General features: G+C 44.8%; 3 protein-coding genes across 3 annotated transcripts in view; 1 reads left to right on the top strand and 2 right to left on the bottom strand.

Annotated features, from left to right (window-relative positions):
• LOC309543153 (NACHT, LRR and PYD domains-containing protein 12-like) overlaps window positions 1–10,612 on the bottom strand; it is a gene marked incomplete at its 3' end in the record, with an annotated part of 49,130 nt that extends 38,518 nt beyond the window's left edge. Inside the window, exons 1-3 of the mRNA XM_082242538.1 lie at window positions 10,457–10,612; window positions 7,426–7,603; window positions 6,668–6,733 (exon numbers count right to left, since the gene is read on the bottom strand). Coding sequence (XP_082098664.1) covers window positions 6,668–6,733; window positions 7,426–7,603; window positions 10,457–10,513 — 301 coding nt within the window. The 5' untranslated portion in view covers window positions 10,514–10,612. The remainder of the gene's footprint in view (window positions 1–6,667; window positions 6,734–7,425; window positions 7,604–10,456) is intronic.
• Window positions 1–25,647, bottom strand: part of LOC309543141 (uncharacterized protein) — a gene marked incomplete at its 3' end in the record, with an annotated part of 1,180,881 nt that overhangs the window by 185,251 nt on the left and 969,983 nt on the right. The window lies entirely within an intron of this gene.
• On the top strand, window positions 5,985–6,212 carry LOC309543163 (small nuclear ribonucleoprotein F-like). Its single transcript, XM_082242551.1, has one exon. It carries the CDS (start codon window positions 5,992–5,994, stop codon window positions 6,208–6,210), a length of 219 nt encoding a protein of 72 aa, XP_082098677.1. The 5' UTR covers window positions 5,985–5,991; the 3' UTR covers window positions 6,211–6,212.

Here is a 25,647-nt window from a genome sequence, read left to right as displayed (position 1 = left end):
CCCACCCACTAGATTCTGGAAATCTCCAGAAATCAGTGGAAAGCAATCAAACCCGCAGCCTGTAGAACCTAGAGAAGCCCAAAGCAGTCGCACACAAATCAACTGATTACAGGAGAAACAAAAAACATCACCACTGAGTTTTTTATTTTTTGCTAAAAAATTTGAAAAAAAAAAAAAACATTGTTCTTCGTTTCTGCTATAAAAACTCAGAAGGAGGAATGTCCCGCCCTGTCGTCAATATTTTATAGGTCATAAATCCCAGTCATGTTTTGTCTATATTTACTGTGTTTATAACAAAAACAAGCATTTCAATTAAATGAAAACTATCTCTTTAGAAAAGCCTATCCTACATCAAGTAAAAACTGAACTTTTACCTTCTCCATCAGCTAATCCCTCACAATAATCACCTTTTGTACCACCTTTCCCTCCCTTCCAGTGATCTCCTGGAAAAATGGATGGAGAGTTTCCTGCTAGGAAGACGCATAAAGTACAGGCCGTACTGAGCTCTTGTAGCCATGGGCGTCCGCAGAACTTTTTTCAGGGGGGGGGGGGGGCATAATTTTAAGGTCACCCATGATCTGCCCCTTTTCGCCCCCATAGATCCCCCTTTAGAGCAGGCCAGGGTCCCCCATAGATCCCTCCTAAGAGCAGGCCAGGATCCCTATAGATCCCTCTTTAGTCCTACCTTTTCACCTATATTCCTCATGCTACCAGGTTTTCCTGCAATACCAGGTACTCCATGGTCTCCCGGCAAAGAATAAATATGCAGTATATTTAGCCAATATGACCCCCTTTAGAGCAGGACAAGATCCCCATAGATCCCCTTTAGAGTAGGCCAGGTTCCCATAGATCCCCCTTTAGAGCAGGCCAGGCCAGGGTCCCCCATAGATCCTCTTTGGAGCAGGGTCCCCGTAGATCCCCCTTTAGAGCAGGCTAGACAAGGGTCCCCCATAGATCCCTCATTAGAGCAGGCCAGGATCCCTAAAGATCCCTCTTTAGTCTTACCTTTTCACCTATATTCCCCATGATACCAGGTTTTCCGGTACCACCAGGTACTCCAGGCTCTCCCTGCAAAGAATATATATATATATACAGTATATTTAGCCAATATGACCCCCTTTAAAGCAGGCCAAGATCCCCATAGATCCCCTTTAGAGTAGGCCAGGTTCCCATAGATCACCCTTTAGAGCAGGTCAGGCCAGGGTCCCCCATAGATCCCCTTTAGAGCAGGGTCCCCATAGATCCCCCTTTAGAGCAGGCCAGTTCCAGGGTCCCCCATAGATCCCCCTTTAGAGCAGGCCAGGACATTTCCAGGGGGGGGCACTTGCCCCCCCCCCCCTTGTTGACGCCTATGCTTGTAGCCTGATAAAGTCAGAGCAGAGACCCAACAGACCCTTGGTCAATGCTATCACTGCTATGTGTATCACAACACATATATCCCATACATCAGATTCTGCTGCCTCTACTCATCTGATCGTTTTGGGAAATTATAAATGTGCTCACATAAAAACATTTTTTCAAAAATCCATATATAATATAAAACAAATAACAAATATACAGTAATTGTTAATTTCTCTGGAAAAATAGCTTACCATTGCAATTTAACACAGAAATATGATTCATAGTTACGTTTTACCTCAAACTCTGGATGTTGCGTAGAGCCGGTATAAACTTCCTCAATCCTTCACTCTGAATATTACATGAACTTAGATTTACTTCTTCTGTCCCCTTGCAAGATTGAAGGATAAAAGACAGCAACAAGCAATCCAGAGGGCTAAGGGGGACACCAGAAAGGTCAATGATGTTTGATCCAATACATTGTGACACCAGAGCCTTATTCCGACTCTCACAGAGATAGTAGAATACATTAAGAAGATCTGTCTTGTCTTCTGTGGGTTGTTCAGCTTTCAGCTTTTCTACAGTTTTCTTTTGGATCCAGGTGATGACATGTCTGGCAGCCTGAGTAGACAATTCTCCCACATGAGACTTTAACATGGATCTAGTAGAAGAGTCTGAGAGACCGCAGAGGAAACGGAGGAATATTTCAGCATGGCCATCTTTGTAAGATTCAGCCTTATAAAGTGTTTCCTGTAATCTGTCAGCATTATAGTTAATAAAATGAAATAAAGCAGCAAAAAACTCCTGAAGAGTGAGATGTAAGAAGGTGTAATCCACATCCGGAGGCTGACCAGATTCCATCATGAAAGATGAAAAGAGATGATTATCATTTCTCACACTGAATGACTCCAGATGACGCTCATCAAATACAATCATGTGATTCAGGACTCCATGTTCTGCCATCCGCCCAATAGATGTCAGCAGTTCCCGGGCAATGTGACCACCATCTTTATTCTGGTTGTGATTGGCCAGAATGTTGGAGACAAAAGTCACAAAGAGTTGTGTCACTGTTTTGGGTAATGATGTCATCAGCTGATCAGTGATTGTTGGTTGGGATCTGAAGCACATTGATAACACTGTACAGATGATCCAGCAGTATGATGGGATATAACAGAAAGTGTACAGCGTGTCATTCTCCTGCACATAATGAAAAGCCTTCTCTGACAATTCCTCATTTCCAAAGAAATTATTAAAGAAGATCAGTCTGTCTCCATGGAGAAATCCCATGATCTCAGCTATTCTCTGGAAAACACCGGTGTAAACTGATGCCAGTCTGGTTGGACGGCTGGTTATCAGTACAGAGCAACCCTTAAGAAGACTCTGCCTCACCAAACTGACCACAATCTCACCAATATGTGTTCTCTGGTTTGGATTGGACAGTTTGCTTGAACTGAAATCTGTTTGGTGAATACTTTCATCTAAACTATCAAATATAAAGAGAAGTCTCTCTGGATCTTGTAAAATATCTCCAATCTGACCCTCCAGATAAGGATATTGATGAAGAATCATCTCCTCCAAGCTGACCTCTCCCAGTCTATTAAGGTCCCGGAATGTGAAGAAGAAGACAAAAGCAAATTTCTGGTAGTGTTTTCCGGTCACCCAGTCATAGACAAACTTCTGCATCAGTGTGGTCTTCCCTATTCCTGGCACTCCGCTCACCATTACTGCATGTGGTACACAATGTGACTGGTGGTTCCATCGGAACAGCCTGTTGGGGGAAATGTGTTCCAGCCTAGACTGTGTTTCCTTTAAGCATTCCTCATGTTTTACCCCAGTCTGTATTAGCTCATTTTGGGGACGCTCCCTGAACTGATCAGTGGAGACTACAATCAGCTTCACATAACGCTCATTGATAAGGAATTTTTGTGGTTCCAGTGTAGCTCCTGGGGGTCTATGTTCCACTAGAATCTCAGTCTTCTTCATTAGATGTTGTTTGTGCTTTTCCTGAATATCTGGGAATATAATGGAAAAACGTTAGGACTCAGGTTACAGTAGAAATTAACAATGTAATATTTAGTCTACGGAAAACTTTGTGCCGTATTCTGAGCATTGATCTTTGGGAATGTACTGCAAACACACATAATTTTAACTCATTGGTGAGAGTAGTATACAGGCCTACACACCCAAAAGGGGAAGTTCGCACTCTCCACTGCCACATTTGGCACCTTCTGGGGGAAGGAGGAGCAGGTGCCTATTTTGGACCGACACTTGATATCAATTCCTGGTAAGATCGCTGCACGGCAATCTACGTCATGTTTGGCCCCTCCTCCTTCCCTCCACTGCCTTTCGGGACCTGTGTGTGTGTCCCTGATGAGCAGTCCCAGTATTTGTAGCTGCTGACTTTTCATTTTCTTTCCCCAGACTGGAACTTTGCTTTAAAGTGATTCTAAAGCCTGAGCATTTTTTACCGCTTTCCCTGCTTTAGGGTTTAAAATGTTCCACTGTTTGTATTGCCCCCTCAAGCCCCTATATACTTACTTGAGTCCTATATCGATCCAGCGCTGTGCCCATCTGCAGCAGCTCTTCTCCCCTGTCTCTTATTAAAAGGAGACTCAGCAGCAGTGGAAGCCATTGTCAATTTTGTCAATCAAATCCTGGGGACTGGGGCAGGGCCAAGTTGTGGTGTGTGTGTCAATTAAAGCTGCTTCCTATGGTGGCACACTGAGAAGAGGAGGAGCATAGAGAAAAGGGGGGTGAAAAAGATGATGTCTGAGACGCTCTGTGCAATGCAATTGCACATAGTAGTCAAGTATAATAGATTCTGTTTAATATATCCTCAATGAGCACAACCAGGGTACCAATGTCTCTTGCAATAAGGTTCCAGAATCTTATGATGACTCAAAATAATGGAATTTCAGGATGATACTGGCACTCTCAAGGTAATGGGTCTCAGACTGTATATTAGTGCACTGCAGGAGAGCTAACAGGAACTTTCCACCAGAAATTGAGTTATCAGCAATTAAAATCACCACAAAAGGGTGCCTATAAGTTTTATTCTCCACATGGACTTAGCAGCTTATAAGGGGAAAAGGATGTAGGATTGGGAAGGAGTAGAGTTGGGCAAACAGTTTGAGCCGAGCAAAAGTTCAGCTCGAACATCGCCTGTTCAACCATTTTGCGAACACCCAAATTAGCAGGGCGCTCAGTGAGATGTTTGTTTTTTTGTGGGGTGTTTTTGTCCATTGCCTACCCCCCTTTTTTTTTATTTGTCAGGCTCAGTTTTTCTGACTGCCACCCTGTTGTTGCCCCTTTTTTAATTATTTTTTTATCGTTTTTACTGTTCTGACAGCAGCAGTTCTCAATTTAAAGTGCACCAAACACCACTTTTCATTGAATAAAGTGTATCCAATTACACATTTCACAGTATCTATTAAATTTGGGTAATAAGCCTCCCCCATCATGTTTGGCAGGCTAACAAGGAGAGGCAGATGTTCCCATGCTACTAAGCTCCATCTATGTCCACAGGCAAAGGTGGACATGGTCCGTCCCCAGGCAGGGCATCATTTCCTCTGTTTAGTGATGTTGCCTGTGCTATCCCGCCGCAGCATGCAGGAGGAGGAGGTGGACTGGCTTAATAAACCATCCTCAGTCACCCAAGCTGAGACTAGTGTGCAGTCCACCACAGCTGCCAGAGCGGCTTATTCTGCCTTCTTGTCCACAGCTGCTTCTGCCATAGCCCCAGCATCATGCATGGAGGAGTCATCTGAGTTATTTGAACACAGCATCAGCCACTTGCTCCTTGATGACGCACAGCAATTACTTGATTCTGATGTTGGATCTGAGGTTGGGGAAGGTAGAAACATGAGCCTACAGAGAGGGGAGAACACTGGTAAACACTGGTAAACAACAAATTGACAGTCATGTTCCCCCACCTGCAGCGTATTGCCAAGTTGGTGCAGCTGATTGCACTGTTGCAATTTTCAATCCTTGCCACAAGCAGATCAAGCGTGGCAAAAACACCAGCCATTTGGGTTCCGGATGCTTGCACAGGCATTTAAGCTCTCGCCACTTAGCCCATTGACAAGAGAACCTAAAAGCCACACAAAAGGGACACAATTCTTCTCCTCCTCACTTCTCACTTTTCATGCCTACCCCCACTATACCTCATCACCTCTCAGCAGCCTCAACTGACAGAGATGATGATATAGCAAAGGGTGTCATAGGTCTTTACAACAAGAGTGTGTCTTCCCACAGACTCCGTTGACCGGCTGACATTTGTCAAAATGAACAGTCCTGGATTAGTAGCAGCTATCAAGCCCCTGATGCCGATGTCACTGATTAAATGTTTTTGGGATCTGGAATTGCTGCAAGACTGTCTAGGCTGCCTAGCTTTGTGGGAGTTGATTTTATCCTAAAGTAATTTTCGGTATAGGTTTCACGGGCACAATTAACACCCAAGAACCAATTTTTTCCGCACCTGCTTTACAGGTGCATATAATTTAAATTTTTTATAGAAAGGCCAATTCTTGCTTTCATCAAGAGTACCTCTAGCCCTTTCCTGCTGTCTCCGACTGTGTCTTCTTAGAGAATTCTGTGGGGAAATGTTTTCTTCCTTTCACTGGTTTCTAGATCAGTGGCATCTTCAGTGGCAGAATGAGTTTGCCACTAAATCCAAAACCATTCCTTAATGGCCTTACTGGTAAGCCAGTAATTGTGAAACTGAAGTGGGGTAGGGAATACAAGGGATACCTGGTCTCTGTGGATGGCTACATGAACATGCAGCTCACCAATACAGAAGAGTATACTGATGGGGCATTGTCTGGACATATTGGAGAAGTTCTAATAAGGTGTAATAATGTGCTGTACATATGAGGAGTAGAAGATCAGGAGAACGATGGCGAGATGAGAGAATAAAGCAATTTCCAAATTAGTTTTGTAAATTTATTTTTAAACTTTTCTGTTAAGGTTCCTGTTGGACATTTTTTGTCTTAACAAAACATACAAAAACAAACAGATTTTTTTTTCATAGAGTAGACACAAAGAGCCGCAGCTCGACCGCGCACCGACACCCCCCCCCCCACCCCCGCTTTTTCCTCATTGGCTGTGATTAACAGCAGTGGGAGCCAATGGCTCCTGCTGCAGTCTCATCCCATGGGTCTCATCTCATGTGGGTGGAGCAGCACACAGGTTTTTTACCTTCATGCATAGAATTCAACACCACTTTACAATTTACAACCACTTTAAAAGCTAAGTCTGAATTTAGGGAAAACAAAACACCAGCTCTGTCTACACTTTGGAGAAAATTGGTGATATTTTTTAAATAAATTACCTCTCCACTCCGGAGTCAGTGAGTGTCCAAGTTCATCCAGAAGAATCTGGTTCACCAGACCCTCGCCTATAGAAAAATAAAGAAAAAATACATATATTTATAAATATAAAGTATATACTGATCTCATCCATTGGAGGCAGACCCATATATTGATGAATTTGAAAGATGTCTTAACAGTCTGCATATAATAAAACAAGATACTTTTGATACATGTAGTGGATTAAAAAAAAAAAAAAAAAACGATTGACAAATGGTGAACTTTAAATTGACATTACCTAGGTAGACAAATCATCAAATGTGCTTTGATAAATAGTATACAAAACTAAAAAAAAACATTAAATGTAAATGACACCCACAAAAATGACAAATACTTACCTGTCCTTCTGTCCATGGAGCTTCACGCTCTTGATTTGCCTAAGAGTAAGGCCCATAAGGGGCAGAAACACGTCAGAATTTTTTTTGCGTATTGGATAAGGCCCATAAAGGCAGGAAAAGGATCAGCATTTGTTTATGCATTGGATCCTTTGTATCCCTATGGCATAAAGAAGATTTTGACGTGCTTTGCACACCCGGTTGCCGACTTTTTAAATTGTGGCTCTTGGATAGCTACACCTCCAGCAGAATCTTCAGCATCCGACATTCCTGTGTGTTAGATGTCCATGTCCCCTGCTGTACAATGAGATTCCTCTCTCCACCCAACATGTCACCACAGTGTCCCCGCACTGTTACAATTGTTATTGTACACAAATTTCTATTACCTGTTTTGCTGATTTCCTCCAGAACCGCCAATAAATTAGGATGAGGATGATCCTTCTGTATTGCATAGAGACATTCCAAGAGTCCAATCACAGCTTCTCTTCCCCCATCCTGAATATCTTGTAATAAGGTGTGAGAGAAGGCAGTCCTGCTCATATGTTTTTCCCTTGCCACGTAAGTCTGAAACACAAATATAGTTAATTTTTTTTTAAAAGAGTCAATCAAAAGATAAAACTTAATGATATAAAGACAATTCTTAATGAATTACATTTTACAAGGCCAGCCATAACTTCTTGTAAGAGTTTGGCATGGTTGTACTTGCAATCCTCTGTTAAGAAGAGAGGGGGTGGAGGGGGGAATTCTGCACATATAAAGTGCAGACACCTACCTGTAGCTGCACAAAAAAGTTCCTGTCTTGGGTGAATCCCTCGGTGAACTGATCGGCAAAACTGCAACATTTCCAGAAAGTGCTTTTCTTTAAGCCACGCCTTCACCTCTTCCTATTGGTTCAACATAATAATGGCCAGCTTTAGTCGAATGGGATTGGGAAGTGCCAACCCTCTGTCAGAACAGCCCAGCATTTTGCCTGTGACGAAAAGTTTTTGGAAGGCTGCGGCAAGTATGTACACCTTTGGATGTCTGCACTGCAGGGTTACAGTTTTTTCCTGAGATCCAATACAAAGATAACCCATTTTTCATTCTGGATAGAGTAAGGGAGGGTTAGAACCCCTTTCAATTTTTTTTATGGTATTTGTGCCACACTGGGGACATAAAATAAAAACTACCAAAAATGTTGCACTATTCTTCCCACTCACACCAGCATTGAGGCACTATTCCTCCCACTGATACCAATGATGGGGCACTATTCCTCCCACTGACACCAATGATGGGGCACTATTCCTCCCACTGACACCAATGATGGGACACTATTCCTCCCACTGATACCAATGATGGGGCACTATTCCTCCCACTGATACCAATGATGGGGCACTATTCCTCCCACTGATACCAATGATGGGACACTATTCCTCCCACTGATACCAATGATGGGGCACTATTCCTCCCACTGATACCAATGATGGGACACTATTTCTCCCACTGAAACCATTGATGGGGCACAATTCCTTCCACTGATACCAATGATGGGACACTATTCCTCTCACTGATACCAATGATGGGACACTATTCCCCCCACTGACACCAACGATGGGACACTATTCCCCTCACTGACACCAATGATGGGGCAATATTCCTCCTACTGACACCAATAATGGGACACTATTCCTCACACTGATACCAATGATGGGGTACTATTTCTCCCACTGACACCAATGATAGGACACTATTCCCCCCACTGACACCAACGATGGGACACTGTTCCTCCTACTGAAACCAATGAAGGGACACTATTCCTCCCACTGATACCAATGATGGGACACTATTCCTCCCACTGATACCAATAATGGTACACTATTCCTCCCAGTGACACCAACGATGGGACACTATTCCCCCCACTGACACCAATGACGGGGCACTATTTCTCCCACTGATACCAATAATGGGGCACTGTTCCTCTCACTGACACCAATGATGGGACACTATTCCTCCCACTGATACCAATAATGGGGCACTATTCCCCCACTGACACCAATGATAGGGCACTATTTCCCCCACTGACACCAATGATTGTCAGCAGTGACACCATCCTCTGCCCGGCTGATGCTCCCTCTCTGCCCTGCTGATGCCCCCATCCCATTCCCTACTAATGCCTCCCTCTTCTGCCCTGCTGATGCCCCTCCCATCCTTCTGACGCTCCCCCCTCTACCCAGCTGACGCCCCCGCCCCGCTGACACCACCCCTCTACCCTTCTGACGCCCCACCTCTGCCCTGCTCATGCTCCCCTCTACTGCTGACCTCAGTCCTCTCCCTTGCTGACCCCAGTCCTCCTTCTTCCTGACCCCAGTCCTCTCCCATGCTGACCCCAGTTCTCTCCCATGCTGACCCTAGTCATCTGCCCTGCTGACCCTGCTGACCCCAGTCATCTGCCCTGATGACCCCAGTCATCTGCCCTGCTGATGCCTCTTCCTCTGCCCTACTGACATGCATCTACTCCCTTGCTGACCCCAGTCCTCTCCAGTGCTGACCCTAGCCCTATGCCCTGCTGAGCCCTGCTGTGATGACCCCAGGCAGGAATTTGGACTGAGCTGAGTTGTGAAGGTGTAGGAATTGGGGTGATCTGAGGTGTGAAGGTGCAGGAATTAAAGTGATCTGAAGACTTTAGTGCAGGAATTGGGGTGATTTGATGTGTAAAGGCACAAAGCTCAACATTCATTTCTTACTGTTAATCATGTCCTGTACATACAGCATTTAGTTTATAAAGTTTCGTTGTCATGATTGAGTGTGGAAAGTTTACCTTTTTTTTATGTAGCCAGAACTTTCAATTTCTTTGAAAATGTTTTTCAGCACACTATGCTCAAAAGGTTACCTATTTTTGGTATATACTATTGAAAATGTTGAGAAAGATAGATACAAACATCTTGTGTATCAATTTCGTACTATTATTACATTGTTTCAAATGGTTACTAAAACAAAGACATGAAGACATTTAGGCCCCGTTTACATAGGGGCGATCCGACTTGGGGGGGCGACCTCCGAGGTCGCGGTGCGAGCAGCGCGCCACCACCTCGGAGCGGCCGCCACGGACTTCATAACATTGAAGTCTATGGCGGTCGCCTCCGGGTCGCCCCAAAGAAGCTCCGGACCCTTTTTCTAAGTCGGAGCGACTTGTGTCGCTCCTATTAGAACGGGTCCGCAGCTTCCCTATGGAAGGTGACCTACGGCGATGCCTCACAGGTCGCCTTAGTGTGAACGGGGACTTATGAGGGATTCCAAAGCTATAGGCAGGTGAAGCTATATGTAAGATTTTAACCTAGCAAGCTCAGGAGGCAGGACCAACTTTGACTTTTGGGTCAAGATCTGTACATAACTTCAGCAGCAAACAAACATGTTCATTTTAAAATATTTTTGTCTTACATCTGTGCTTAAGACGTTCCGAGATTTTAGTTCCTTCAGGAGGGCCCCAGTGTCCATGTTCTCCAGGATGTGGATCAGATCATCTATGTAATACTCGTATATCCTCCTCAGTGATGGATCATCATACTCAGACAGCTGATGGTGGAATCTCTCAATATCCTCTAACAGAAAAATAGAAAATACATTCACAGGATTGTGGCTTTTAGGAATTGTTTACACATGCTTCAAAATATGGCAGTAAAGCTGCATTTTTAAAGCACTCTGAACGCCAAGCGAGGCACCTCCCCCCAAAAAAATGGTTAGCTTACAATCCCGTACATTCTGGTGAATTTGCGCTGCTTTGCTGTGCTTCAAAGTTTATACCCTATGTCACTTTAATCTAAAAATGCCACCTGTCCAGAATATATCCGGACAGTACTAGTATTAACCACTTGCCTACTGTGCACTTAAACACCCTTCCCATCCAGGCCAATTTTCAGCTTTCAGTGCTGTCACACTTTGACTGACAATTGCGCGGTCATGCTACACTGTACCCATATGAAATTTTTATAATTTTTTTCACACAAATAGAGCTTTCTTTTGGTGGTATTTAATCATCTCTGGGTTTTTTATTTTTTACAAAAAAAAAGAAAAAAGACAGAAAATTTTGAAAAAAAAAAAAAGTTTTCCTTATTTTCTGCGAGTAAATTTTGAAAATAAATTTTTCTCCCTCACTGATGTGCGCTGATGAGGCTTCACTGATGGGCACTGATAGGCTGCACTGATGGGCACTGATGAGGTGGCACTTATGGGCACTGATGAGGTGGCACTTATGGGCACTGATGAGGAGGTACTAATATGCCGCACTGATGAGCACTGATAGGCGGCATTGATAGGCGGCACTGATAGGCGGCACTGATAGGCGGCACTGCTGGGCACTGAGAGGTGGCACTGCTGGGCACTGAGAGGCAGCACTGATGGGCGGCACTGATGGGCACTGATAGGCGGCACTGATGGGCACTGGCGGATGGCACTGATGGACACTGACGGGTGGCACTGATGAGCACTGATGGGCGGCACTGATGAGCACTGATGGGCAGCACCATCAGTGCCCACACTCAGTGCCCATAGTGCTGCCAGTCAGTGCTCATCAGTGCCTAGATGAGCAGGCACTGATGGGCACTGACTGGCAGCACTATGGGCACTGATTGTGGGCATTGATGGGGGCACTGATGGCGGGCACTGTGGGCACTGATGGGGGGGGCAATGTGTGTGGTTTTTTTACCTTCAGTAATCAGGGCACTGGTGATCAGTGCCCTGATTACATTGCTGTGTGTCCCCAGCGGCTGTCGGCTCCCCCTCCTTCCTCACACTGCAGTGTCTGTGTGAGGAAGGAGCGCCGGCGATGAGAGATGATCTCATATGTTTACATATGAGATCATCTCTCATTGGACGGCTTGATCACATGGTGAATGGCCGCTGTGATTGGCCATTCACCACGATCTGTGATCGGCCGTGTCCCAGGGACACGGCCGACACAGATTCTCCCCGATGCGCGCTCGCGGGAGCGCGCGGGGGGCGTGTCACTGGAGGCCGTTTAAAAACGGCCTCCCGAAAATTCAAGTCCGCGCTGCAGCCGTATATAGGCTGTAGTGCGGATGGGAGGGGGTTAAATCATGTGTTCAGGTTTCAGACCACCTGAAACCTGGACACATTATTCAGACTGGACTGAGGCTCCCATACTTATAATTTTTTTAGGATGCAGAGCTGCGAGGGGCCAGCAAATATGTAATTTTCCTGGTCCCTTCCTTTTCTGAGTGAACACAGTGAGTGATTGATACTGATTGCTTCCTGTGTCCATTCATTGCTGAAGCATAGTAAACTGTTTTTATTATGCTTCAGTTTGTGAATGAACAGGAAGCATCCGAGCGCTTCCCTTTCATTCACTGTCCAGTGCACCTGGGGCTGCAGAGAAAGAGACCAGGGAATCTCCATCCTCATTCCTTTTTTCTGTTTCAAAAGTGAGACATCAGGGTGTCAGGTCACCTGTGGCCAGGTGACAACTGCACCCTGTAGGAGGCAGGGGTGCAGCGCAAGGTAGCGAACCCGATAGCAGTCTGCTGCAGATGGACCGGAATGTGAGCCCAAGATTCCCCAGGGCACGGAGTCTAAGACCCAGCAGGTGTTCACCAGAGCCTCTAGTGGTGAGGATGGACTTGGCTGCAGCTGGGCCCAGGTCGCGGCCCCTGGGGTCCCCTGGGTCACGCTCTGTAGGGAGAGAAGGGAAGCAGCCACTCAGGACACACGGAATGGTGATTGATAAGCCGAGGTCGGGGTAACAGGCAGACGAGGGTAACCAAGGGACAGGCCAAAGGTCAGGGTAACAGGCAAACAGCAATAGTCAGAGACAAGCCAAAGTCGGTACACAGAAAGGTAGATCAAGCACACGGCAGACAGGAAACAACTAACAAGCACTGTTGAACAGCAAAGCAGACCTGCAGTGCACTGGTTAATATAGACTTCCTGTGATGACCTGGGGTAGGGCAGGAACAGGAAGGAGAGATGATAAAAAGGAACCAGAAGTGAAGTCTGGCCTCTAATACAGACATGAAGGAACAGGTAAGCTGCCAAACACTATTGCAAGTCCATGACACAGGGGTCTGTTTAGATCCCTAATATTTCACCAAAGCATGGGGCTCCTAAAAAAAATAGTAAAAAAAAAAAAAACATAAAAAAATAATATTGTAAAAAATAATAAAAAGAAAATTGTAAAAAAAATAATAAAAAAAGAAAATTGTAAAAAAAATAATAAAAAAACTCCTGAAACCAAACTCTACCCTACTGACACCGTCCACTTCTGTTGACTGCATCCACTATTCTATTGACACCATTCACTGCCCTAATAAGGCTCTCCATGTATTAATACATTTTAAAATGTTTGTTAACATTTATTTTGAATTGTGTGTGTGTGTATGTATATACAGTATATATATATTATATATATAAACACACACATACTAGCATGTGTGTTTGAGCTTTGTGGCGCTTACCTTGATGCAATAGGTTGAGCACATCTATGGTGGCTTCCCAAGTAACCAAGTACAACCTAATCAGCGGGGTTACAATCCGTCCGGGCTGGCTGCAGTTGTCTAAGCCGAGTATCTGTGACACTCTCTCTCGCACTGCCCAGAGCCAGCACAGTTCCCCCCTTACAGATGGGAGAGGAGAGAGGGCTCAATCTGCTCCTCTTCCTCCTGCCCCTACCCCTCTGTGTCTCACACTCCAAACCCCAATGTGGTGTGCCTCAGAAAATAGGTGTGTGGGCAGGAAATTTAAAGCCCAGAAGCCGGCAGACACATGGTAGATGAAAGGTGCCAATCCCTGAGCCTCCATCTTCGGATGAGTGAGCTCATTATAAACTGTCCATGACTGAAGTCTCACCCCTCCCTCCCTTCTCTCTCTTGCCTCCACGTGAGTCAGTATACTAAGATAAGGGGGACTCAGATGTAAGGGGCAGGAAATTTGTAGCCCAGAAGCCGGTCGAGATACATGGTAGATAAAAGGTGCCAATGCCTGAGCCTCCATCCTCAGATGAAAGAGTTCACTATAAAATGTCTATGACTGAAGTCTAACCCCTCCCTCCCTTCTCTCTCCTGCCTCCATGTGAGTAAGTATACTAAGATGAGGGGGACTCAGATGTAAGGGGTACTCTGTGGACTCTGATGTAAGGGGGGCTTTGGGAACCCTTATTTATGAGGGGAATATTGGGAACTCCGATGTATGTGGAGGCTTTGGTGAGCAGAAACCCCCTAACATCAGAGTTCCCCTTTACACCAGAGTCCACAGAGTTCCCCCTGTGCAGCTAAAGTGTTCGGGTTTGGCTTGAATAAAAGGTGGCAACACTACTTTTATTACGTCTTTACGCATCTCAAAAGCCCCTATAGAGATCTATTACAGCACTCCCTAACTATGCCTGCAGCTGTTGAGTGGTGCTTGTTCAGAGTTAGCTTCACTTTGACTTGGAGGTATTGAAGGTGTAATTTATATCCATAGTATATATTTTATATTTTATTTTTTACACTTTCTCCACTAGTCACATCACCTAGTGGGTACATTTGCACACATCACCTTATATATGCACATCAGAATTTTGTGACACCAAATGCTAGTTTGATCTTTTTTTTTTATGTCATATACTTGACCCACAGACAGTGTTTTCTTCTACACTTTATTTACCGAGCATCATATTTGCTTTAGCACTTTATATCACTTTCTTGCAATGCCATCCCCCTTTTTTCCTCTTCTATAGTGCATTATATTTCATTGAGCATATCAGCACCTTATTAGCACCTTACAAATTTCCCCACTAGGCAGCACCATCCCCCTACCCTTCCTTTCTATCAATAGTACAAGCCTTATGGCCGCCATCTGCTTCACTGTTTTGCTATATTGACCAATCTTTGGTCGTGCCACCTTGCTGTTTGTACCATTCTTGCTATGGTCATTTTTTGTTGATAGACTGGTTGCTCAGCTTTTGGGCATTCATTTGTAAACTGTATTTGTACCTCTCTATAAAACAAATAAAACATATTGAGAGAAAAAATGAATAAAAGGACATTCATTTTAAAGTAGAATCTTATTATTTGCCGGGGGGGGGGGGGGGGGGATAAAACTCCAAACCAATTATTTATATGTAATGACGTGTATCCCATTACCTGCAGGCTGCTGCTTTCTCTTTTCTGCAGTTTCTCCTGCATCGCATTTTGTGAATGGAGGTGGAGCAGTTGAATGTCAGGATATACACCAACCATTTGCTGAACACAATGCATTGTGGGAGTGTAGTAATACCTGTTTTGTGAATGGTGGAGAAGGCCAATGGGGATTTGGTGAGCAGTGCAACTTTTCAGGCTAGCAGATCCCACAGCATTGTATGATATCTGGTGGCTATGAACAGGGCGGCCTACCTGACATACCCTCCCCCCACCTAAAAGTGACTGAGGACAAAGTTTTTTCAGTTCCTTTCTCTATAGCCTCAGCTGCACAGATGAAAGAATAGGAAGCCCTTAATGGCTTCCTGTTCATTCACAAACTGGAGCAAAGGAAACACAGTTTACTATGCTTCAGTAATAAATGGATACAGGAGTGATCGGTTCCGATCGCTCACTGTGTTCACTCAGAAAAGGAAGGGGCCAGTAAATGACATCCCACTCTGTGCCCGCAGCTGCTGCTAGTAGGAGAGAATTGAAGCTGGCAGTGCTGCGGGGGAAAGGGGCACACAGGTGGGCCCGGGCCGCAGATGGAAGGGGCGCATGTGCTAGAACCAATCCCCTTACAATGCTGCCAGAAGGAGGAAGAAAAAGCGAAGTAGGCAGCGCTGCAGTGGGAGACAGAAGAGACTCAGTGTATGCAATGGGACAGTACAGCTAGTCCTCCTACTTAGCAGGTTCCTGGGCCCCCCTATTGAACTGATAGGGTCCGGGCCCAGTACAGGAGGGCTGTCTGTACTGCCTTATCAGCGGCCCTGGCTATGCAGGATACAGGGTGGATTTTTACAGGTAAATAGGATACATGTCATTACATATACGGGTGGCACAGTGGTGTAGTGGGTGCACAATGGTGTAGTGGGCGGCACAGTGGTGTAGTGGGCGGTACAGTGGTGTAGTGGGCGGTACAGTGGTGTAGTGGGCGGCACAGTGGTGTAGTGGGCGGCACAATGGTGTAGTGGGCGGCACAATGGTGTAGTGGGCAGCACAGTGGTGTAGTGGGCAGCACAGTGGTGTAGTGGGCGGTACAGTGGTTTAGTGGGCGGCACAATGGTGTAGTGGGCAGCACAGTGGTGTAGTGGGCAGCACAGTGGTGTAGTGGGTGGTACAGTGGTGTAGTGGGCGGCACAATGGTGTAGTGAACGGCACAATGGTGTAGTGGGCGGCACAGTGGTGTAGTGGTTAGCACTTTCACCTTGCAGCAAGAGGGTCGCTGGTTCGAATCCAAACCACGACACTACCTGCCTGGAGTTTGCATGTTCTCCCTGTGCCTGTGTGGGTTTCCTCTGGGTACTCCGGTTTCCTCCCACACTCCAAAGACATGCTGGTAGGTTAATTGGATCCTGTATAAAATTGTCCCTACTATGTATGTATGAATGTGAGTTAGGGACCTTAGATTGAAAGCTCCTTGAGGGGTAGGGATTGATATGAATGTACAATGTATATGTAAAGCGCTGTGTAAATTGACAGCGCTATATAAGTACCTGAAATAAATAAATAATGTGTTTGGTGCTGCACCCCTCCCCCCTGAAATAAAAAATACTTAAGTGATACTAAAAGGGAAGTAAAAATAACAACCATGTTATACTTACCTGCTCTGTGCAATGTTTTTTCACAGAGCAGCCCTGATCCTCCTCCCTCATTGGTGCTCTGGACTCCTCCTCCCCCACCCATTGAGTGCATTGGTGCATGCTCATTCCCAAACCCCACTCTGTGTCCCCATTGATGCACGCCCCTGCTCACCCCTCACTGGCTGTGATTAACAGCAGCAGGAGCCAATGGCATCTCGAGGCTGTGACTGAGCCGATAAGGAAGGAGAGAGCCAGGAAAGCAGCTGTTCTCGTTTTCAGCGCTGGATCGAGATTGGGCTCTGATAAGTACAGGGGGAGGGGGGGGGTCTGCACCCAGAAGGTTTTTTATGTTCATGCATTGAAAGCAGAAAAAAGGTTTTTAAAAAAATTCAGCCTTTACAACCACTTTAGCTAAAAGTTTTGGCAAAAAAAAATTATATATATATATATATATATATATATATATATATATATATATATGTATCACAAAATACATTTGAATTTGCATTCTTTAATAAAGAATTAGTGAAGTATTATTTTGTTGTATTTCTCTGTAAAATTGTTTTGAAAAAAAAAAAAGTGACTTTTATTGAGGCTTACCTGGTAATTTCCGCCTTCTCATTTTTTATTTTTATTTATTTATATTTTTTTTATCAGTTCAGTTCATTTAGGGGAGAAATCTGTTTACACCGACACCCATGGCACAATCATCGCATTTCTAATCATCTGTAATGGAAATAAAGTTTAAAAAATGATGATAAATTGATGAAAAATAATCCGTTATCAATAAAAGAGGCGTACACATATATTAGGGAGTAATGAAAGTAAAGAGTATGCTATTATATAAAAAAAATAGTAAATTTTATTATGGACAATAACATAAAAGATACACAATCACTCAGACCATATTAAAAATACATATAATCAGGGCTGCTGTTAGAAATCAAAGGGCCCCATATAGCCTACCTGATGGGGCCTCCCAAATACATCAAGACACGATTTTCAGTAAAAATACATGAAAATCATTATTTTTTTTTTTAATTCTTTTTATTTCAATATGTGCATAAAAACGAACATTCCAAACGTCCTTTCAACAAATGGACAAAACAATATAAAATAAAAAATTTATACAATATCCAAATAATCATCTGTTTACTTAGTATTCATAATCACTTTATGCCAAGGTATATCCATTTAGCTTAATTGATCGCCGTTGTCCCGGTGTGTCCCAGCCCCTTGCTCCATTGCATTCATAGATTTATTTCATCATCATACTATGTGCATCCCTCTATATCCTCTTAGTTATCTCCTTATATTCAACCATTGGTTAATGTTGATTGACTCCAATTATCCCAAATTTTATTATATTTCGTTGAGCATCCTCTATGCATATACAATACTTTTTCAAATGGTAAAATCTGATTTACCGCTCTTATCCAGTTCTTAACAACAGGGGGCTTCACTTGAATCCACTTAACTGTGATTGTTTTCCTTGCCATGAACAGCGTTTCTCTAAGCATTATCTTGTGATATCTAGACCATGTTATTTCATCTAATATACCCAGCAAACAGGTTTCTGGGGTCAAAGGTACAGGCATATTCAGGACAGAGGATAATATTTGAATTATTTCCATTATTAGCGGACATAAACATAACAGAGAACCTGTGTGAATTAGCTCTTTTTAATTGTTTTTTTACATTTAGGAAAAATGTTTACAATTATTTTATTTTACAATTTTTTAAAATGACTTATTACAATGTTTAAAAGGTTATTATTTTTTTATTTTTTTTATAATATAATTTGTTATTTTTGTACAGAACAGGGAATCCTGCAGCGCTGCGGGGGGGGGGGGGGGTGATTGGCACAGTGAAATGGGGGCACGGGGGGAATCAGAAGCAGGCAGAACAGGGAGGGGGATCGGTGTTAGAGAAGTAATTGCAGGAATGATGCCCTATGTCCCTCCCTGCAGAAGCTGAAAGCTGGCAGGAGGGGGAGAAAATGGCTTTCAGCTGCTGCAGAGGGCTTCCTTCTGTAATTGCCCCTCCGCCTGACCTCACCGATTCCCCGTGCTGTTGGGGCCCCCCTGCGTAACCGGGCCCTCTACAGGAGGACTGGTGGTCCCCCCCATCAGCGGCCCTGCATATAATAGATGACAACAACACGGGCATTCCGATACGATCCGCCTGTCAGTTTTTCAGGTGGACCGGATCGGATGCTCCATGCATCTCTATGGAGCAGTGGATGTCAGTAAAGACATCTCGGCTGACACCCGCTGCTATCCGATCCGATCCGGTCCGTGAAATCCGGACGGATGGAAACCCTATTTTCCATGCATCTGGAAAATCGGTTCGGATAAGATCAGATGAAAATGGACAGGCGGTCCGTTCTCATCCGATCTCCCATAGAGGAGAGCGGGGATCTGACAGCTCCAACTCTGCACACAGAGTGGAGACGGAGCTGTCATCCACCTGCTCAGCGGGGATCGGCGGATCGATCCCCGCTGAGCAAAACGGACTCCGTGCCCGTGTGAAAGGAGCCTCAGTGTACATATCCGTGCTGATAATTTGAAACAGGCTATACAGTACTCAATCGTATACGAGCCTACCGATAGTGATTCAAACCAGATGTCACCACCATGAGACTGGATGGTTAGACTGGATGGCAAGCAGCTAACCATCCAGGTTTATGGTGACGGGGGAAATAACTAGTCATGCTGATATGATCCTCTCCTCTCCTTAGGGTGATCCTCGTGAGCAACCAGGGTGGCGTGATGCGGCGCTTTGGTTTAGTGAAGCCACCGTTCCAATCTATTTTATACTCATCGGGAGACCTTGCCCCCCCCCCCCCCCCCCAAGACCTCCTATTTTGAAGGTGGAGCTGCTTGTTGGATCTTTAATGACACAATCTTGTGCAAAACAGACAACTCTGTGCTCCCTCTTCCCCTGATGAAGAAATCGTCTTAGGATTTTGAAACATGTTGGGACATCTGGTTTGAATCACTATCAGTAGGCTCGTATACGATTGAGTACTGTATAGTTTGCTTTCAAATTATCAGCACGGATATGTACACTATTCGTCATCTATTAAATGTATTTTAATTATGGTTAAATATATTAAAATTGACTATTTTTTTTATATAATAGCTTACTCTTCACTTTCATTACACAGAGCGCTGGGCACAGGACAACATAATACACAGAGCGCTGGATACAGGACTGCATAATGCACAGAGCCTTGGGCACATGACTACATAATACACAGAGCACTGGGTACAGGACTGCATAATACACAGAGAGATGGGCACAGGACTACATAATACACAGAGAACTGGGTACAGGACTGCATAATACACAGAGCGCTGGGCACAGGACTGCATAATACACAGAGCGCTGGGTACAGGACTACATAATACACAGAGTGCTGGGTACAGGACTGCATAATACACAGAGCGCTGGGCACAGGACTACATAATACACAGAGCACTGGGTACAGGACTGCATAATACACAGAGCGCAGGGCACAGGACTGCATAATATACAGAGCGCTGGGTACAGGACTGCATAATACACAGAGCACTGGGCACAGGACTGCATAGTACACAGAGCGCTGGGTACAGGACTGCATAATACACAGAGCGCTGGGTACAGGACTGCATAATACACAGAGCGCTGGGCACAGGACTGCATAATACACAGAGCACTGGGCACAGGACTGCATAATACACAGAGCACTGGGCACAGGACTGCATAATACACAGAGCGCTGGGTACAGGACTGCATAATACACAGAGTGTTGGACACAGGACTGCATAATACACAGAGCGCAGGGCACCGGACTACATTATACACAGAGATCTGGGTACAGGAATGCATAATACACAGAGCGCTGGTTACAGGACTGCATAATACACAGAACACTGGGCACAGGTCTGCATAATACACAGAGCACTAGGTACAGGACTGCATAATACACAGAGCGCTGGGTACAGGACTGCATAATACACAGAGCACTACGTACAGGGCTGCATAATACACAGAGCGCTGGGTACAGGACTGCATAATACACAGAGAGATGGGCACAGGACTACATAATACACAGAGCGCTGGGTACAGGACTGCATAATACACAGAGAGATGGGCACAGGACTACATAATACACAGAGCGCTGGGCACAGGACTGCATAATACACAGAGCGCTGGGCACAGGACTGCATAATAGACAGAGCACTGGGCACAGGACTGCATAATACACAGAGCGCTGGGTACAGGACTGCATAATACACAGAGTGCTGGGTACAGGACTGCATAATAGACAGAGTGCTGGGCACAGGACTACATAATACACAGAGCACTGGGCACAGGACTGCATAATACACAGAACACTGGGCACAGGACTGCATAATACACAGAGCACTGGGCACAGGACTACATAATACACAGAGAGCTGGGCATAGGACTACATAATACACAGAGCGCTGAGCACAGGACTACATAATACACAGAGCGCTGAGCACAGGACTGCATAATAGACAGAGCGCTGGCCACAGGACTACATAATACACAGAGCGCTGGGTACAGGACTGCATAATACACAGAGCGCTGGGCACAGGACTGCATAATAGACAGAGCGCTGGGCACAGGACTACATAATACACAGAGCACTGGGCACAGGACTGCATAATACACAGAGCGCTGGGCACAGGACTGCATAATACACAGCGCGCTGGGCACAGGACTACATAATACACAGAGAGCTGGGCATAGGACTACATAATACACAGAGCGCTGGGCACAGGACTACATAATACACAGAGCGCTGAGCACAGGACTGCATAACAGACAGAGCACTGGGTACAGGACTGCATAATACACAGAGTGCTGGGCACAGGACTGCATAATACACAGAGCGCTGGGCACAGGACTACATAATACACAGAGTGCTGGGCACAGGACTGCATAATACACAGAGCGCTGGGCACAGGACTGCATAATACACAGAGCGCTGGGTACAGGACTGCATAATACACAGAGCGCTGGGTACAGGACTGCATAATACACCGAGCGCTGGGTACAGGATTGCATAATAGACAGAGTGCTGGGCACAGGACTGCATAATACACAGAGCACTGGGTAAAAGACCTGTACGGCGCTTCGCGCAGCCGAGCCAGCCTGCCACAGTATATCTGCGACGGGCAGTCGGCAAGTGGTTAAAAGCACTTTCACACTGGTTCACTTGAAAACTGCTAATAAAACACCTATGTGTTAACCACTTCAGCTCCGGAAGGTTTACCTCCCTTCATGACCATGATGTTTTGCGATTCGGCACTGCGTTACTTTAACTGACAATTGCGCGGTGGTGCGAGGCTGTACCCAAATAAAATGGACGTACTTTTTTCCCACAAATAGAGCTTTTGGTGCGTTTTTTTTTTCTTTTTTGCGCTATAAACAAAAAAAGACTGATAATTTAAAAAAAATATATAAATGCCCGCATTCTCTATCAAAAAAAAAAAAAATATATATATATATATATATATATATATATATATATATATATTTTTTTTTACTTTCTGCTATAAAACGATCGCGGGTGCCCCGGCGGCAATCGCGGCCGCCGGTCCTGTGTATTGGCATCCCCGCTGCCTAGTGGGGGCGGGAGGGCGCCGCCGTCGGCGCGCGCTCGTCCTCCTAGCACCGAGTGTGTGAGCAACGTAGGGCTATGTCGGTTCGCGCAGGAGGGCCAGCCTGCCACAGTAAATGTGTGGCGGGCGGTCCGGAAGCTGTTAAACGAATGTAATAAAGATCTGTCTAAAGAAAGATCTAAAATAAAAAAAATGCACTGGAACGCACCAAAAACACACTGGAACACACACGTCCTTATTTAGGGTTAAGAAAAAAAGAGGGGGAAAAATGCACTGGACTGCATCAAAAACGCGCCAAAAACATGTATGAAAAGGACCTGGAATGCATCCGGACTGCGTTTCTATGGTGTGAACTAAGAGGCTGTCTTGTCTGTACCTTATCACTGCTGCTACCTGATCATTGATTTAGTGTACTGCTTTATTGGTGACTCGTGATTCTTTGATTCTTTCAGTGTACTAACTGTTCTGGAGACTCATGATTCTTTGACTCAGTAACTGTTCTGGAGACTCATGATTCTTTGACTCAGTAATTGTTCTGGAGACTCATGATTCTTTGACTCAGTGACTGTTCTGGAGACTCATATGATTCTGTGACTCAGTAACTGTTCTGGAGACTCATGATTCTGTGACTCAGTAGCTGTTCTGGAGACTCGTATGATTCTTTGACTGAGTAGCTGTTCTGGAGACTCGTATGATTCTTTGACTGAGTAGCTGTTCTTGAGACTCATGATTATGTAACTTAGTAACTGTTCTGGAGACTCATATGATTCTGTAACTTAGTAACTGTTCTAGAGACTCATGATTCTGTAACTTAGTAACTGTTCTAGAGACTCATGATTCTGTAACTTAGTAACTGTTGTGGAGACTCATGATTCTGTAACTTAGTAACTGTTCTGGAGACTCGTATGATTCTGTGACTCAGTAACTGTTCTAGAGACTCATGATTGCTTGACTCAGTAATTGTTCTGGAGACTCCTATGATTCTTTGACTCAGTAACTGTTCTGGAGACTCATATGATTCTTTGACTCAGTAACTGTTCTTGAGACTCATATGATTCTGTGACTCAGTAATTGTTCTGGAGACTCATATGATTCTGTGACTCAGTAACTCCTCTGGAGACTCATATGATTCTGTGACTCAGTAACTCCTCTGGAGACTCATATGATTCTGTGACTCAGTAACTCCTCTGGAGACTCATATGATTCTGTGACTCAGTAACTCCTCTGGAGACTCATATGATTCTGTGACTCAGTAACTCCTCTGGAGACTCGTATGATTCTGTGTCTCAGTAACTCCTCTGGAGACTCATATGATTCTGTGACTCAGTAACTCCTCTGGAGACTCGTATGATTCTGTGTCTCAGTAACTCCTCTGGAGACTCGTATGATTCTGTGACTCAGTAACTCCTCTGGAGACTCGTATAATTCTTTGACTCAGTGTAATGCTGGCCATACACTAGCCGAAAGATCGTCCGAAAATCTGTAATTTGGTCCGATTGTTCGTTTTTTCCTCCAGTTAATGGGCACAAATAGAAAATCGTTTTTAACTTTTCTGAGCCAAAAAATCGAAGGAACCGTTTTGAAAATCTGCCGGCCGAACGATAAACAAATAATAGATTGAAAGGTTAATGTGTTTCTGTACCGGGCATATGTGACAAACTGAATTAATTTATGTCCATTGAATGATTTATCGTTCGAAATTCGGTCATTACATGATGGCACGATCGTCTGCTCTCTCCGCCGATTTTTCGTTTTTTCGAAAATGAGTTCGCCCGATATTTCGGCCAGCTTTACGGTGTACTCTTGACTCGGATCTGTTGCGAGTTTGTACCCAGTTCCTGATTGTCAGTGTGCTGAATGGTTGCAGGGAGGGGCAGAGCTCTCTCGCTCTCGGATCATATCCGTCAGTATCCATCCAGTACACTGAAAATAATCGATTTAAAAGAACAATTCGTTGATGAACTGGACATCACTAGTGCTCATTCCTCTAGGGTTGTGTCTCCCTAATACTGGAGGGGTGTCACTGGCCAGACCACCAGGTGACAAAACACGTTACAGCCGTGTGCAAGTTACTTTTTATGTCTGGATGAGTTTGTTAAATTGTAATACATTTTATATATTTGGATGGGTGGTAACATTGCACAGTTTTACCCTGATCAGATGATTTTGCTCACTAATGACACGTTTTCTGTCTCCTATAGATCTGTAACAATGATAAATACTACATTTCCTTTCAGTGGGATGTCTGCATTCAGAAATTGTATATCTATACATATATATATATATAGGGGGTTAATAAAATGTGAAATCTAAAGAGCATAGTGAGAGCAATCAATAATGTTTGATCACTCAGGAAATCCTACAATCAATAATAAAGTCCATCTTATTTACCTCTGTATGAAAGTTTCGTATTTCAAAGTTCTTCTCTAATTCAAGATGGGTGCTGAGCGCGAGGGGGAAATGGGGGGAGGGTTTGAATGCAGACTGGAAAGACACGTTTGGCAGGAAACACATGACCGCCACAGTGTCTTTTTTTTTAATTCTAAATCATTTTTTAACCCTTTCGCTGCCATAGCTGTTTTTGCAAATTTTTTCTTTTTTTTTTGCACACATTTTTAAAAAATCCCTTTAGGCCTAAAGATTACATAAAACCCCTCAATCATGTTCTATTTTATGAAAGCAAACACCCCAGAGCAGCCTTTCTCAACCTTTTCAACACAAAGGAAACCTTGAACTAAATTTCTGGTCTCGGGGAACCCCCTGCTAAAAAATTAAAAAATCTACAACTAGTGACACATTAGTGTGACGACAGTCAGTAGGAAGAAGGGGGGGAACCAGCAGTCCATCTGTAGGGGGCCCAGGCACACAGGGGGGCCCCAACAGCACAGGGAATCGGTGCGGTTGGGCAGAGGAGCAAGTACAGAAGAAAGCTCTGTGCGACTCCCACTCCTGCCAGCTTTCAGCTACTGCAGGGAGAGACACAGCCACAGGGCATCGTTCCTGTAATTGCCTCTCTAAAACTGATCCCCCCTCCCTGTTCTGCCTGCTTATGTTCCCCCCAGTGGCAGCTGGTGCTCTATCGGTTGGGGGGGGGGGGGGCAGAAGGTGGACCTGACTCACCCTGTGCTGCCCCTGGACTGACAAGTGGAGGCGGAGGCAGCGGCGGCAGCGGCTCCTCCCCCCCAGTCTCCTCCGTGTCCCCCTTCGTTGGTCGGGGCTTCCCCTGCGTCTCCTCCCCC

Source organism: Pelophylax lessonae (genome assembly GCF_965119305.1).
Source record: "Pelophylax lessonae genome assembly, chromosome: 13".
Taxonomy (NCBI): domain Eukaryota; kingdom Metazoa; phylum Chordata; class Amphibia; order Anura; family Ranidae; genus Pelophylax; species Pelophylax lessonae.
Note: the sequence above shows the minus strand (reverse complement) of the source record. Positions and strands in the feature narration are given on the sequence as shown.

What these genes read in the sequence shown, in the direction of transcription:
- LOC309543163 (XM_082242551.1), top strand. Translation starts at nt 5,992, where the DNA reads ATGAGTTTGCCACTAAATCCAAAACCATTCCTTAATGGCCTTACTGGT.